This window comes from Colias croceus, chromosome 6, assembly GCF_905220415.1.
Source record: "Colias croceus chromosome 6, ilColCroc2.1".
NCBI lineage: Eukaryota > Metazoa > Arthropoda > Insecta > Lepidoptera > Pieridae > Colias > Colias croceus.
In genome coordinates, this window is record NC_059542.1 from 38,523 (window position 1) to 55,435 (window position 16,913).

Genomic DNA, 16,913 nt, shown 5'->3' on the forward strand with positions numbered 1-16,913 from the left:
TGCCACGTGCTGGATGAAAATCTATGCACGAGTCCGGACATGTTCTGACAAGTTTGATTGTACTTACGGAATTTCTCGTCTCCCGGTCTCTTGGGCAGTGACGAACCATTACTTCTCTCGTCCTCCGAGGACGAAAAAGAGTTCCCGCCACTATTATACATACCAAAGCACCGGTTTTCGAATTTCCTTCCGACAACGTGGTCTTTTGTGTTTCGTATTGGAACTAATTCCGTTTTTCACTAGAAAAACACTAAAATTTAACGCGTGTGTGTTTTATCACACTTAATATTCGAGAATTATAATTATATATATTCGAATTCGAGAATTATATTCTGCGCGATGTTCTCTGTGGCGATGTTATTGCGCACGAATTCATAAACGCTATGGAGCTTGGAAGATGACAGCGCGTCAAAGGCGATGATGACAGATGCCATACTAGGGACGCGCTCTTGCTAGTGAGGTGAAAGATCCATCGATATTTGGTAAGGTGACCCAATTTGCATAGAGATATATAGGATTCATAGACTGCTTTCTTCATCCAACGCTGTGTGTTTTAGAAAGACACATAATAACAATATTATGATGAAATTTAGAACACCATTTTCAAGATTTTTACTAGTAATGAAACAACACTCGACATCGGTATTGCACTCACATGTAGTTATAAGATTGTTCGTTTTTACATTGAAATTTATACTTTTTTAACTTACCTCATATTTTTTGTTTTAGGTATTTCAGCTTTCCAAAAAGTAAAATAAAAAGAAATATATGTGCCCATCAAGGGTAAAATTACTGAGGATTACGACCCAGAAAAAAATATGTACCTTTTGAAAAATAAACTTTGTGAAGTTAGCTGAAATTTGTGCAAGGCGTTTATTATAAACAGTTTTTTAACCGACTTCAAAAAAAAGGAGGAGGTTATAAATTCGGCCGGTATTTTTTTTTTTTATGTATGTACACCGATTACTCCGAGGTTTCTGAACCGATTTGCGTGATTCTTTTTTTGTTCGATGCGGGATGGTGTCGAATTGGTCCCATAAAAATTTTATTCGGATAGGCCCAGTAGTTTTTATTTTATGAGCATTTTTGTCTGTAGGTATTTGTAAATTTTGCAAGTGCAAGTTTGAAGTCGGTTGTTTTTAACGCAGTTATCACTTGTCTTTGATGATTTTGGCTTGAAATTGACCCGTCGAAGCAACGCGTTTAAAAAGAAGATCTGAGTAGCTTACAATTTGGTAAACAGCATCTGATAATTAATGCTGTTAAAAATATATGTCGTTATTATTTATAGACCATGATTTTTAGTTTTTTCTATTTCGAAAAATCCTGAATATACAAACCAGTGTGGTCACCCACAGAAAGAGACAAAAAACGACACTGACGTCATTCAAGGTTATATTTTCTTGTGACAAGTCAATGGTCATAGTGCAATCTCCAGTGTATTAGATTTATTTATTTATTTATTTATATATATATTTATAGATATAAGCTTCTTGGAGCTATCGTTTAAGATTATGTTTTCATGGACAAAATGCTCACATTATCGAAGCGGTATATGCTGGCTGAGCGAAGCTAGAGAAGAAAACATGGATTTTCAGGAAAAATTTAGCGAAAATTTTTTGATGTAATTTTGTTGTTTAAGGGGTTGACAAGACCCAATTTTGTTAAAATTGAAGTTATTTGAGCAGTTTTTTTTAAGAAAAGATATTTATCTAGCCCATCAAAAAAAATATATGTTAATATTCATCATATTTCGAAGACCGTGGACGGACTCGATACATAATCGACGAAATCGGCTCGATAAAAAATAATTGTAAAGATTGGTCTTAAAATCTCCATTAAATGATTCTATGTCTTTATTTTTTTGACGTACGGGTCTGCAATTTAAAACACGAAGTCAACATATTCATACCTGTACCTCTATTAGTAATATTTCTCATGTGACCCACACTTTTCCTTAAATCACATATTTTCTTATTATTTTCTTCTACGACCCTGGCCCCGCCCAGTGACAGTGATTGCGCTCTCGGTCTCGCACACTGTCCAATTGTATGGGAGTAAACGAGAGCGCAATCACTGTTACTGGTAACAAAATTGGGTCTTGTCAGCCTCTTAGGTATTTTTTACGTGATCAGTGTATGCAAAACTACAAGTCCCTTCGCGCTTAGTATACCAATAGTGGGACACCCTGTATATCCAAATAAATCAGTTCAGATGTTCTTGAGTTATAAAAAGACTGTCCTCTATAGTGTAAAATATCTATAATAATTATGTTAATTAAGATTTCATGGTTGTTTTATGTAGTCAATTCCACCAACAGTGATTAGACCTAAGTCTATTTTCCCTTTCATGTTTTTTTTCTCCCTCCCTCAACTTTTCGGTAGTCAAATAAAACAAACTAATAATAAATTATAATAATTTATTTACACTTCACAAGTTTCTCAACTCGTGCACACTAATACAAAAAAAAAATGCAGTCTTCACAGCGACATAATTAATAAAGTCGTAAACGGACGTACATCCTTCATCTCAAACACTCGGCGAAACTAAAACATACGTGATCGACATATAAAATAATGCAGTTTGAATTGAATATTGTAAAGTTCAGAGGGGCCGTCTCTTGAGGTGTATCACCGTTCGATTCGTCGAAATCGTGCGTCACTATTTGTACATAATATTATTATTCAGACAAGGGATGCACTAGAGAGGCTCACAGCTCGTCGCGGTCGCCGTCCCGCTCGGCCTCCTGCTCGTCGTCCCGCTCGGCGCTCGGCTCGGGCTCGGGCTCGGGCTCGTCGTCGGGCTGCGCGTCGGGCGGCAGGCCCAGCGCGCGCTGCAGCATGCTGTCGATGGAGTCGGCGAACTCGACGGCCTGCCCCTCCTGCAGCAGGTAGCCCGAGCGCAGCGCGGCCGTGCGCAGCAGCGTGCGCGCCGAGTGCAGCGCCAGCGGGTCGTCGGGGTCGTCCTGCACGCGGCGCAGCAGCTCGCGCACCACGGGGTGGCGCGGGTTGATCTCCAGCAGCTTCTTCTGCGCCAGGTGGTGCTTGCGCTGCGCGTCGTCGGCCTTCTGGTGCGCGTTGGAGAGCGCCAGGCGCTCCATGTTGCCGGTCCAGCCGAAGGCCGTGGCGGCCAGCGCGGCGGGCGAGCGGGCCAGGCGCCGCGACACGGCCGCGCGCGTGATGTAGGCGCCCAGCTTGTCGCCCAGCCACTTGGTGAGCGGCTCGAACTGCGCGCGCGCCGCCTCCAGCTGCTCCTTCTGCGCCTCACCTGCCGCGACCGACTCGGTTACTGTACGTGTCGAACGCGTCCGATCGACTGATATAGTGGAGTCATTTCGATAGGCGACATTGGACAGTTCGACGAAATAAATAATGCATTATTTCGTTTCGTCAGTCGTTCGCTTGCTGAACTTTTCAACAATAATGATGACCATGAAGATTTGATTTAACTAATAAACCATTCTAAACATAATGAATGATTTCTGATTTAAACGACTGACGTTGTTACGATGTTGCGTCAGCTAACCTTTTTTCTTTTTAAATACTAGAGATCTTACTCTAAAAATCGAAAGCTGATATCTTAAATCCAATTCAATGATTACTTGTGAATAAATATCACCATATATTAATAAATGCATTGTGATTATAATAAAACATAATTTTATTTATTTTTATATTAATTACCTAAAAAAATTACATTTGTTAAGGTGTACTTTACCTTAACAAATGTAATTTTTTTCAACTATGTAGATACCTTTCTTATTTTGCTCCTTAATTTTACGAAAGAAAATATTTTACTGGGACAGGGATTTGCCTGATGATTTTTAAAATTGACATATGTTTCAAATGCGTATCGATTGATCGACGTTTTTATGCAGGTCACGTCTCTATATACATAAAACTGATAGATGTCAAATTTTGCCTATTAAAATGACTCCACTCCACATGTGAGAGAACAATAATTTGTAGGATAGAGAATTAGTGTCGATTGTGAGTGAACGATACGAGTGAATATTATAGTTTTCGGTATATCTAAGCAAAATCGACTCCGGCACTCGTAACGATTTCTTCCAAAAAACTAAATTAATAAAAGAGACGGATACAAAACTTATTTTCGCTCGCCTTAGACAAATCGGTAATATAGGACGCGTCGGACGGGCGTCGCGGAAGAGAACTCACCCTCCTCCAGGTCGAAGATCTCCTTGGCGATGTTCTGGAACTTGTGTCCGTCGAACTCGGGCAGCGACGAGAGGCAGTACTCGTCCACGGCCTCCGTCAGGTACAGCACCTCGTAGCCGCGCCGCACCAGCCGCTCGGCGAACGGGGACTTCTCCACCTGCACACAACGCACGTCTCACAACTGCTCGACTGCCCAACACACGCACCGCACACGCACCGCACACACACCGCACGCACACCGCACGCACCTCCGCGCGGCTGGCGCCGGCGATGTAGTAGATGTGCTTCTGGCCGGGCTTCATGCGCGCCACGTAGTCGGCCAGGAAGGTCTGCTCGGCGCCGCCCGACGTGTGGAAGCGCAGCAGCTTGGCCAGCCGCGACCGGTTCGACGGGTCCTCGATCACGCCCAGCTTCACGCTGTCGCCCGACAAGTTTCATGTTAATATGCGATTTTTATGGGACGATTAAAGATTCAGGAATAAAAACCGGAAATTCGAACGCGAGAAGTGAATAATTTTCGGGCCGGTCGGCGGCACTCACTTGGTCGAGTACTCCTTCCAGAAGTGCTCGTACTCGTCGTCGGGGATCTTCTTGAGCATGTCGAGCGCCTTGCGCACGAGCTTCTTCTTGATGATCTTGACGAGCTTGTGCTGCTGCAGCGTCTCGCGCGACACGTTGAGCGGCAGGTCGTCCGAGTCGACGATGCCCTGGATGAAGGCCAGGTAGTTGGGCATGAGCTCGTTGAACTCGTCCGTGATGAAGACGCGGCGCACGTAGAGCTTGATGTGGTCGGTCTTGGTGCCGTAGCGGTTGAAGGAGTCGGCGGGCTGCGCGCGCGGCACGAACAGCAGCGCGCGGAAGGTCACCTCGCCCTCCGCCACGAAGTGCGCGCGGGCCAGCGGCGCGGCCGAGTCCTTGGTCAGGCTCTTGTAGAACTGCGCGTACTCGTCCTCCGCGACCTCGGCCGGCTTGCGCGTCCAGATGGGCTTGTTGTCGTTCATGAGCTCCCAGTCCCACACCGTCTTCTCCGTCTTCTTGGGCTCGCTCTTCTCCTCGGTGGCGTCTTCCACCTGCACGTGAATATATGAATGAGTTAGTATTTATCACTAAAATAGTAGCCGCCCTACGTGACATGCGACGAAATGATAATGGCAGATTGAGAAGGTAATATGCGTATGTTCCATAGTTATTTGATGTTAGTTAAGACTTAAATACATACTTAACATAATATTTTGCCTTCATAATTGAGTTTTTATATTATATTCTATTATCAGTAATTTTATTAACTACTTGCTTTCCGCCCGCGGCTTCGCCCGCCTTTTCAAAGAAAAACCCGCATAGTTCTCGTTCCCGTGGGATTTCCGGGATAAAACCATGCATTAATTCAAGTTACCCTCTATATGTGTGCTAAATTTAATTGTAATCGGTTCAGTAGAATTTGCGTGAAAGAGTAACAAACATACATACATGGATCGGAGATAAACAGAGACAAACTTTCGCATTTATAATATTAGAAGGATAAGATAGGATTATTCTATAAAGCAGAGTAGAATAAGTTAGAAGATAAGAACCTGCGCGTCTTCATCGGCGTCCGTTCCGTCGGCGGGCGCTTCGGGCTCGGGCTCCTCCACGGTCTCGGTGCGCGAGGCCCACAGGTAGATGGGGAAGTTGATGAACTGCGAGTACTTCTTCACCAGCCCGCGGATGGTGTCCGGCTGCAGGTAGTCTGCGGCCTCTTCCTTCAGGTGCAGCCTGACGGTTATACCATTGCACATTACCGATACGCGATCGATCTCAACGAATACTAATAGGCCAAATACCTTTTAGGCAAGTGATTTTGGCCGCCTCCCTTAGCCAGAAACAGTTTTGAGTGCAAAGGCAAAGAAAGAACAAGCGAAAACACATAATTAGGGTCCCGTTCCCAAAGGGTAAAACGGGCATTACTAAGCCTCTGCAACCCCGGTCACTCCATACAAAATTATAGTTTTGACAGTAGCACTGGCATTAGACATTTGTACAGAGTGCAAATGTATGTTAACGCTTTAGGGGTGGCACATTTGTGACTTGCGTGTTCAATGTTCATGTCATAAGCCGTGTAAGCTAGAAAGCTGAAATTTTCACAAATGATGTATTTCCCTTGCCGCTATAACAACGCTATAACAAACTATATTATATTTAGGGGGGTCCCCATACAATAGACGTGTTTTTTTTTTCGAATATACCTACAACAATTTTTATTGTTACAAGTGTAGGTTTATAATTGTTTGCATGTTGTGTTCGCTCCTAGTAGGCCGTCCAACTAAATGTCATTAAGATTATGATTGTACCTATTTTCACAAAATGTTGGAACGTCCAGTTAGCGGACTGAAAAAAATAAAACAAACGTGTTTTCTATTATAGATAGTATTAACATATAACAGAAACGTACGTGATGTGCGTGCCGCGCTTGAGCGTGTCGCCGCGCGGGTCCTCGGCCACGCTGAAGGCGCTGGCGTCGGACTCCCACACGTGCTGGCGGTCGTCGTTGTGCTTCGACACCACGGTCACGCGCTCCGCCACCAGGAACGCCGAGTAGAAGCCCACGCCGAACTGGCCGATCATGTCGTTCATCTCCTGGCTGTTGCTCTGCTTCTCGTTGTCCTGCATCTTGGACAGGAAGTCGGCCGTGCCGGACTTGGCGATCGTGCCGAGGTTCTGCACGAGGTCGTTCTTGGTCATGCCGACGCCCGTGTCTATGATGTGCAGCAGGCGCTTCTCGGGCTCCGCCTTGATGCGGATGCTGAGGTCGTTCGTAGCGTCCAGCACGTCGCGGTTAGTCAGCGACAGAAGACGGATCTTATCCAACGCGTCCGAGCCGTTCGAGATCAATTCTCTCAGGAAAATCTGAAAAATATTATAAACTGAGTGAATGCACAGTGAGGGAAAGCGTCGGTTTGAGAAAAAATAATTTAGTAAAAAGATTATTACCTCCTTATTTCTATAAAGCGAATTGATGATGAGCTTCATCATACGGTTGACTTCAGTCTGGAAAGTGAAGTTCTGAGCGCGCTCACGCATCTCTCTCTGCTGCGCGACGCTCAGCGTGTCCGGCGAAATCGCCTCCTCCTCCCGAAGCACGGCTTCCGCATCTGCAATAAATAATCCACATTTAACTTCATTTAATTGCAATGCAATGTGTTTATTTAAATAAAAAAGATAATATACAAGAATATTTGTTTTCATAAATGTAGATATGTCGTCATGGAGACTAATCTTAAAAAGTTATCGATCAAACGAAAGCAATGTATCGTCGGTCGGTCGCGTGGGGCTCGTCAGTCGCGATGTCGAGGGAGGCGAGCGAGGCGGTGCACGGCGCGGCCCCGTCCCCCGCGCCCCCGCTGCACCCGCGCTCTTTCAAGCTGCGGTTTGCTGCACAGCGTGAACTCGGCCGATCTCACATTTCGGCCGTTAAACCCCTCGCTTTACGTGAGTTCAACTTCTAAACGGAAATATCTCAGAAACCGTCAGTCTGTTCTGTTTAATTTTATTAATTTTTTCCTACCAATCAAATTTCACTAAAAAAAATTATAATATTTAAGGGATTAAAAGAAGAAAAATGCAAATAATGAGACCAAAAAAAAAATTGCCGCATATTATGAATAATAATTGAAAAACAAAAGAGCGATGGCAAAGGATATAATATTGTCGTTTCAGCGGCTACGGTGACGGGCAAGCTGCAGCGGCGCGCGGAGGGCGAGGAGTGCGCGGCGCGGGAGGCGCGCGCGCTCGTTCGCGTGTCCGACATGTTCCGCTTGGGACCAAGGGACAAGTACCCCATGTCGCATGTTTCATCACACGAGTTTGTCCATATTACTTTTCCTTTTGCACACAAAACGCAACAAAAATAAATAACATACTGACTGAGACTAACTTGAAGAAATTTACAATCCATTTTTTTTAAGTATATGAAATAATACAGATAAGCAGATATGTACATACATATATACAATACAATATATTTATTTAAACTGTTTAATGAGTCAATATAAAAATTCAAGAATGTACGTAGTTCATATTCTTTTTGTTTTTAGGTAATTACACATTTTAATTGCTTTAGATACCATTGCAAAACACTCATACTGATACAACACATTAAATGTAATCTAAATGAAGGCTAGTATGGATTGGTTTAGAGATAACAATGAACTATTCATGCAGGTACGGGTGGTGGTGTGAGCACGGTGGGCGCTGGCATGAGTCCAGTTGGCTTCACCATCACATCTGCGACTCCGCCTGGCTCAAGGAAAGGCTTAGAGTGTTGGCTGCAGATGCCAGCTATAAGCGATGTTAACTTAAAATACAAATCATTTTTTGAATAAGGATAACCTTATCTTGACTATTAAATTCAAGTTTTTGATGATTTATTTTAATGATATACTATCCATCTATTAACTATTGATTGATTTTAGAGAAAAAAAATGTATCATTTCTTTGCACTCAATTTATAAGTTGAATGCTACAACTATAAGAACCTTCAATCATTTTCAGAATTTTAATTTCTAAAACAACAACTATAAGAACCTTCAATCATTTTCAGAATTTTAATTTCTAAAACAATGTTTTTGAGTTTTATCAAACCACAATATATCATTTTATGATATTGTTATTATATAAATCTCTATAATCCTGATAGATACAGATATACTCTATAAACCTGATAAGCAATTATCACGAAATTGGTATTTCTTCAAATTTTGGAACTTTTGACCTACATTCAATCGGTTTTTCATAAGTTTTATTAAAAATAAAATTAAATTAAATGATTTTTCACCAACAATACATAAATATTAACAATGATTGTTATATGTATGTTTTAAAGAATGTAATGTTGTGTATAGAAAGTCATATAATATAATAAATAATAAGTATACAAATTATAGTTATAACAATAAGAACTAACCAGTTCTGGATCCTTCTCTCGAGGCGCCGAGATCGGCATCGACAGTAACCTCCTCCACGGTGCCCACCCCAATACCATCCTCTTGCCCATGGGACCATCCTATACACACAGACAGACATCGTATTTGTACACATTTAATTTAGACGACGATAAAACCATCCCTACGATTCAGGAATGTTCTAGTGAACTAAATCTTTACAAAAATGTGAAAGTTTAATCAGTTTATTATAATAATTGCTGAGAGTTACAATTAATTTAGATCCTTTATTCATTAAACTTATCAATTTAACCAAATCGCTACAAAGATCTGTAGAAAATTTGTGTAGCTATTATAATAATGATCAACGTCGACAATTTTCTAACTGTATAATTTTTAAATGATGATAACTTACCTGCTAATAACAGGACGCCCACTGCGAGCAAAAGAAAGTACTTCATTTTAAAAACTTACTATCTAAATATTATTTATTAATTTTCATGCAATTATAAAAGCCGGCGACCCAGTCACCGCAAACGTTGAACGCACGTCGCACACGACGAAAACTTCAGAAATTGACGCTGGTTATACGTTTTGTATGCTATATTTCCAGTTTCTTTATCCGATGAACTCGTAGCTTATTGGATAGTACATGAATAAGTTTTTCATATTTACCAATAGCTCATAAACACGACAAGAATTGTAACGAATAGGACAGAATGAAATACAAATGTCTCAACCTGATTGGTTAGAGAAATAAAAAGTAGTAACGTCAAAAGGTCATGGCGCGGGCGGCTTGGAAACGTCATGACTCATTGGTCATTTATAATCTGTATCACACTTTAACCCTTTGGCACAATTTTTTCGTTAGGTCCCGTTTAGTTTTTTTTTAATAATTTTTTAAATTTTGGGTATAAAAAAATTGCACTTTAGCACCTCATCCATAGCAAAATTGGCGAATTTTATCAAAATCGTATTCTAAACCGTCAGGTCCATCATTGAAATTGTTAAATTATATAATTTTTAAAATTATAAAATAATAATTATAGTCCTTTTCACCTATTTTTAATAAAATAAATGATTTAACAATTTCAATGATGGACCTATACGGACCTAACGGTAAAGAATACGATTTTGATAAAATTCGCCAATTGTGCAATGGATGAGGTGCTAAAGTGTTATTTTTTTTATACCCAAAATAAAAAAAAAATATTTAAAAAAAAACTAAAGGGGACCTGACGAAAAAATTGTGGGACCTTAAAGGACCTAACGGAGACCTATCGATTAAGGTCATTTTTGACCCAAAATTCTATGGATGGGGTGCTAAAGTGTATTTTTTTTAATACCCAAAATTTAAAAAAATATTTAAAAAAAAACTAAAGGGGACCTAACGAAAAAATTGTGGGACCTTAAAGGACCTAACGGAGACCTATTACCTATAGATCAAGGTTATTTTCGACCCAAAATTCCATTGATGGGGTGCTAAGTTTTCATTGGTAGGTATGCGTGTCTTTAAAAAAATATGAATTGCGAATCTTTAAATGTCATCGAGATGCCCATGACACTGACAGGAATAGAATTTGAATAAATAATAATTCTCATACTTCATAGTTTTACGGTATTATTTACAAAGTTTTTTTAAGCAGTAGGTATGCAAACGATATCGCCACTCATAACAACTTCAAAACACCAAATTGAGTATTGTAAAAGCAAATGGAAAGTACATGATTTTGAAGTATGGAGCGGCGAACTTATATGTAAAGTAGCAGTGCTATGCATGGAAGGATCACTTTTGGTGTGGGTTGGCGGTGACAAGGCAGTGCTAACTGAAATGGCTCTAGGAATGCCGCAGGAGCGCGGTTCGCTGGTGACTACACTCCTGGGAGAAGAGAGCAGTGCCGCGGGTCTGGCTCGACGCCTTGCCACTAAACTGCAGCGCCCAGTGTATGTGTGTTGTGGACAAACCTTTGATCGCTTTACAGCCCCACTTGTTGAAAAAGGCATAGCTATAGAAATGAAAGAACATCCTGAATGCTTTAGGTGAACAAATCCAAAAATTATTATTGATCATATCAATCAAGTTTCCTGGTGCATGAAGGTTTTTCAAAGTTAACAGTGATATTGACGCTGTGTTGTTAAATAAATGAATATTGACCTTTTATAGTTGTTTATGTATTATATAGATACTATTTTAAATTAACTCAAAGGAACCAAGTTAACTGCTGCAGTTCAAAGTAATATGGAATATAATAATTTATTACAGTGTATCTATTTTTATATATATATAAGCTGTGTATATAAGTCTGTCACTATATTGTGTGTGCTTAGATCTTTAATACTTCTATTTTTACATCAATCTTAAAAAAGTAGAGTAGTTCTTGAAGAATGTCTTTATTTCTGTTTTTTAAGCATATGTACACACTGGCTAAGAACAACATATTATAGGAGATGTTATAGAAAAGACAAGACGTCTGCGAGCTTTTGATGAACACACTTTGAAATAGAATAGAATCCATTGATATATAACAAACTAAGTTAATTTGTTATCTTTTTGTTATTATATAAATTATGTTTCATATACTGGCAGGTTTAAAGAAAACACCAAATAAAATAAATAAAAAGAAAGTTTAAAAACTAAAACACACTAAAAAGTAAGAAACAATAAAATAGTCTCTGCTGATAGAGATTTGTGTGCTGAAAGGGAAGCCGTTAGGGTAAAACTGTACATTATAGGGCGTGGAGTTGAGAGTCGTAAATTTTATTGTGGTTAGCTATTGTCCTATGGAACCTAATTCTGAAATTTCACACTGAGGAAACTTTTAGTTTTTGAGTTACGAATTTTTAAAAATCGGAAAATTACTATAGAAAGTTACTCCATCTTGTTTTTGTTACGCATATGCATTACGCACAGATTTTCTTCGTGGTGTCTACTCTACGTAGTAATAATAGCTCAATGCAAAAACATAGTGTACCTACTTAAATTGTACCGTAATAGCACACCCCGCCCCCCGGACACTCCATACAAAATAAATTATCGTTTTGGACACTCACACTAGCATTAGACATTTGTACAGAGTAGAAACGTGGTGATAACGCTAGGGTTGGTACTTTAGACTTACAGTATTTATAGTAGTGGCTGTTTTCCAATTACAGAGCATAATGCGACTCAGTGGCGCACAATGCCGAATTATGCTGATGCTTAATTGGAACGTGAAACGCACCAGCAGGTTGCGCTAAGTTCAGTGTTGAAAAAAAAAAATATTCATAGAGTTAGCAATAACCCGTATGAAGGAATTGCTTCTCAAAATGGAGCGCGTATGCCGTACGTTTGGGTTAAAGATAAACCGTTCTAAGACCAAAATTATGATTGTAGACCGCGCCAACGACAATTCGCCCGAAGTGACAAAGATTGCGAACTGCAACGTGGTTCCGACCTATGTATACCTTGGTGCTTTGATCTCAAACAACGGCGGCTGCGTAGATGAAGTAAAAAGACGTATGGCCATAACTAGAACTGCGATGGAGAAGTTGAGAAAAGTGTGGAGGAATCGTAATATCACCAAAGCCACAAAAGTCAAGCTCGTACAAACACTCGTATTCCCCATTTTTCTTTACGCGGCAGAAACGTGGACAGTGCGCGAGTTGGAAAAAGAGAAGATAAACGCTCTAGAAATGTGGTGCTGGAGGAAGATGCTAGGGATATCGTGGACAGAGTTTCGCACCAACGAGTCCATACTCCAAGAGCTCGGCATCAAACAGCGTTTATCGACCGTAGTACAATCGCGCATACTGCAATACTTTGGACACGTGTCTAGGCGAGATAACAACTCCATTGAGCGGCTAGTAGTACAAGGAAAGGTGGCAGGAATCAGATCGCGCGGCAGGTCACCAATGCGCTGGACCGATCAAGTGAAATCTGCTGTAGGAATTCGCGTATCAGACTGCGCCAGACAGTCTAGTAACAGGAAGAGATGGCGGGAGATCGTGCGGAAAGCTGTGTACGCCTCTACCACCGATGTGGACGTCTCAACGTGACCACGACCACTCTGCCAAGAGTGAATCGACAAAGAAGAAGCAATAACCTCATTAATATGTAAATAAAGTGGTATTAGTCAGTTCTTTAAAGAAACGAATCTTCAATGGCGGCGCTTATCATTCCCTCTCGCTCACACACGGCCGTACAGTATGCAAAAAAAAGGGAAAAATAAAATCACTAAAATGTATTTGATTTTCCCTATATTAGTTTTTATCATACAATGACAATTATGCATTTGCGAAAGTAAATAATGTTTTATTGGAATTTGACAAAATATGTTCTTTGGGAAAAGTTGTTCAGTTTTATGGGCTTATTACAAGTATTATGGGGATTTTATTACATTCTGTATACGTAAATATGATAATTCATATAAATACACAAATACAATAACAAAAAAGTATGTCAACAAACAATTTGAAATAATTAATAAAATAATTATCAATTTACGTTATTTTTATTTTCTTTTTTGCTGATCCTACCATCTGTCAAAGTCAGCTTTGGCCGCCATTGAAGATTCGTTTCTTTATTGAACTGACTAATATACATACACTCAGAGCAATATACATAATAATTGGTTGAAAACTATTTACGGTTATTATAAGTAATTTGTATTTTGATTATTTCATTAACATTTTTTTCAATGTTTGTACCTAAATCCATACTTATATTTATTTTTTTAACACAATTTGAATTAACTTTTGATTAGGTTTATTGCTCTGAGGCTGGTAGGGTCGCTGTCAACGACAACTATTTGACACTTGACAGTTAACGTAGGTTTCGTTCAATGACAGGAACACGACAGGAATGTTTCGACTTTCGTTAGCGTTATTTTCTGTAGAGCGTTTAATAAATAATTAAAACAAGTACCTACATCCCATTTTTGCCATTTACCAACCAAATTACATCCCCGTTGATCCCCGTTTAATGATACGTCCTAGTTCTAACTTCTAATTTATTCATAGCATCGAATGAAGAAAAAATAATATGATGAGTTATTATTTTCTCATTCTCTAATGATAATATGTATGTTGTTAATCGGTAATCGGCATAAAGATTTCGATGGAGTTTTATTTTCACCAAAAAGGCATTTTCAAGTGGAAGTTACTAAGAGTAATTAACAGTAGTGATGGGTAGAACTGGTCGTTGGAGAAAACATAAACGAGAATACAACTTCCATACGTGCAACGAAAACAGGGAAGTGATATCATTAAATTCTTGGCTGGCACAATGTGGCATTCAGCGAAGTAAAAATCTTAGTTTAGCAGTGTTCAAAGACAGCGATCGTGGAGTGCTGACAAAGAAGAAAATTAAGGCAGGAGAAGAAATAGTTAATCTACCTCTGAACCTCACTATTAATGTTACAACTTTGTTAATTGATGTAGATTTTAATAGTATATTTTTGGATAATGATAAGCAATGTTTAGTGGAATATAGGCAATGTGTAACATTTCAGTCGTTATTAGCATTTTATTTACTGTTTATAAAGTCGCAAGATAGCAATTCAAAGTGGCATACCTATTTAAGAAGTTTACCACATACTTATACAGTACCATATTTTTTGAAGCAAAATGTACAGAATTTTTTAAATCCTGAAATTTTAACAGTAATTGAAAACCAAAAAAGTGTAATAAATGGATCGTTTGATATTTTTGTGAACATATTGGTTAACACCAAAAGTACTAAGAAAAATGTTCAAAAATTTTCAAACTGTTTTACAAAATCTAATTATGAATGGGCATATTTTACCGTCAACACTAGATGTGTTTACATGGATTTATCAAAGTTGATTAATTTAACGAATAAGGAAAATACTATTTTATCCATTATAAATGATAACACCAGGATCTCACTGTGTCCGTTCTTAGATATGATAAATCATAGTGCCAATTGTATAAATGAAACTAGACTATTAGTCAATAAGGAAATAGAAAACATACCTTTAGTCAATTTAAAAGAGGATATATTTTCAGATGTGCGCTTTTCAATATACACTAAGAATGACTTCCAAGCATATTCCCAAGTGTTTATATGTTACGGGGATAGCTATAATTTGAAACTTATTACTGAGTATGGTTTTTATTTACCTTCAAATGATTTGGATTATGTTGAATTTGAATTTGAAAAAATTAAATTATTCTGCAGCTCTAGAGATATAAAGCTTTCACAAGAACAGTGTAATTTTATGTGCAATCATGGTCTCAATAAGGATTTGTATATCGATGGAAGGGGTTTGAGTTTCAATTTTTACGGTTTACTTTTAGTCGTTAAATATTTTTATAATGAAGATGTTAATGTGAGTAGGTTGTTGTATTCTGCAGCTATCTGTTCTTATGATAGAGTTTTAATTGATTTCATCAAACCATTTGTGAAAAATAAATTAGTTGATATGGAGTATGCTTTAGATAAATTACAGAATTTTGATGAGTGTAATATACTCAATAACTGTATACAACTTATGTGTCAATATGTTAGAATTTTAGAAAAGTTTATTAAAAGTTAGATATGTAAATAGAAATATAGTCAATTTCATTTATTTTCCTTTAGTATGAAATCTGTACAAATAAATAAATTGAAAGAGGGTAGTGCTACAAAACACCACCTATTGAAACACTTTACTTCATTCTCTTTCTGACTGTTTTAGTATATCTCTTAAACATTAGATTAATTTAAAATGGTTTCCCTGGCAGATATTGTATTGGTACTGGTAGGCAGCAAATTTTATTTATACTACTATCTAAATCCTATTGTATAATCATTGTACTAGCTGCGATCCGCGGTTTCATCCGCGCGTGATTGAGTTTTTCGTTTTAATCCTTTACGATAGGCACGGGGCACCACAGATTGGCAGTTGGCACAACTGAAAGATGTATGGGAGTCATACATGTATGATGTATGACTCCCATCCATACTAATATTATAAATGCGAAAGTAACTCTGTCTGTCTGTCTGTTACTCAATCACGCCTTATCTACTGAACCAATTTGCATGAAATTTGGTACAGAGATCTAGACACGCGGCAGCGTGTCAAGCCGAGTTCAAGCGAAGAGAACTGGCGAGCAGCAGCCGTGTGTATACTGTATATTTACACGAACCATTTCGAGCCACTTTTCACCCCCTTATAACTCGAAAACTATTTAAGTTAAATAAACCAAATTTGGTACATATCAAGAAGACCTCAAGATAAACAAGAATCTTAAATTTCATAAATACAGATTAAACAGTTGCGTAGATATTAATATCCAAAAATCGCAATTTTTAAGACTGACTGACTCATAGATCCTATATACAAAACCTAACCCACTTCCAGATGACCTAGAAAGTTCAAATTTTGTAATCAACTAGGTAATAGTGAGTGTACAAAGGAAAAAATCAGAAAATACTAAATTTATCTGTAGGTATTTAATTTTTTTTTTCAATGACATTAATTTTGTTTGTTTGGAAAAATGGAAAAGTTTACTTATAAAAATAGAAAATATTATATTCACCTTACTAGTCTTAAAAAATAGATCAAAACTAATCAGTGGCCGAAAAAAATTATGAAATCCATCAATAAATGACTGAGATATAGATTATTGAAGTCTATGATATATAAAAGAGTAGATACGTTACCCGCTCTCTATTTTGGCAAGAAAAAACTCAGGTAAGTGCCCGAGTTTCACTTAGTCACGCACCATTCAGCGTCGTGGCTGGACGTTCTTTTTGTATTTTAATCGGCAGTTGTTATTACGAAGTACTTACATGTATGTCTCGTGCGTGAGAGTGAAAGAGAGAACAACTGTATTG

The 16,913-nt window shown here is 38.7% G+C and overlaps 3 protein-coding genes across 3 annotated transcripts; 2 read left to right on the forward strand and 1 right to left on the reverse strand.

Moving 5' to 3' along the window:
* Window positions 1–2,402: 2,402 nt before the first annotated feature.
* On the reverse strand, window positions 2,403–9,760 carry LOC123692891 (endoplasmin). Its single transcript, XM_045637739.1, has 9 exons — window positions 9,510–9,760; window positions 9,118–9,216; window positions 7,146–7,306; window positions 6,607–7,061; window positions 5,750–5,930; window positions 4,719–5,248; window positions 4,427–4,595; window positions 4,179–4,335; window positions 2,403–3,267 (listed from the first exon to the last, which is right to left on the reverse strand). Exons 1-9 carry the CDS (start codon window positions 9,553–9,555, stop codon window positions 2,711–2,713), a joined length of 2,355 nt encoding a protein of 784 aa, XP_045493695.1. The 5' UTR covers window positions 9,556–9,760; the 3' UTR covers window positions 2,403–2,710.
* On the forward strand, window positions 7,301–8,639 carry LOC123692892. The gene is made up of 3 exons (XM_045637741.1): window positions 7,301–7,643; window positions 7,872–8,016; window positions 8,376–8,639. Exons 1-3 carry the CDS (start codon window positions 7,460–7,462, stop codon window positions 8,506–8,508), a joined length of 462 nt encoding a protein of 153 aa, XP_045493697.1. The 5' UTR covers window positions 7,301–7,459; the 3' UTR covers window positions 8,509–8,639.
* A 4,115-nt stretch (window positions 9,761–13,875) lies between the features above and the next one.
* On the forward strand, window positions 13,876–15,645 carry LOC123692797 (SET domain-containing protein 4). Its single transcript, XM_045637593.1, has one exon. The coding sequence runs from the start codon at window positions 14,257–14,259 to the stop codon at window positions 15,628–15,630; it is 1,374 nt and encodes a 457-aa protein (XP_045493549.1). The 5' UTR covers window positions 13,876–14,256; the 3' UTR covers window positions 15,631–15,645.
* Window positions 15,646–16,913: the final 1,268 nt, after the last annotated feature.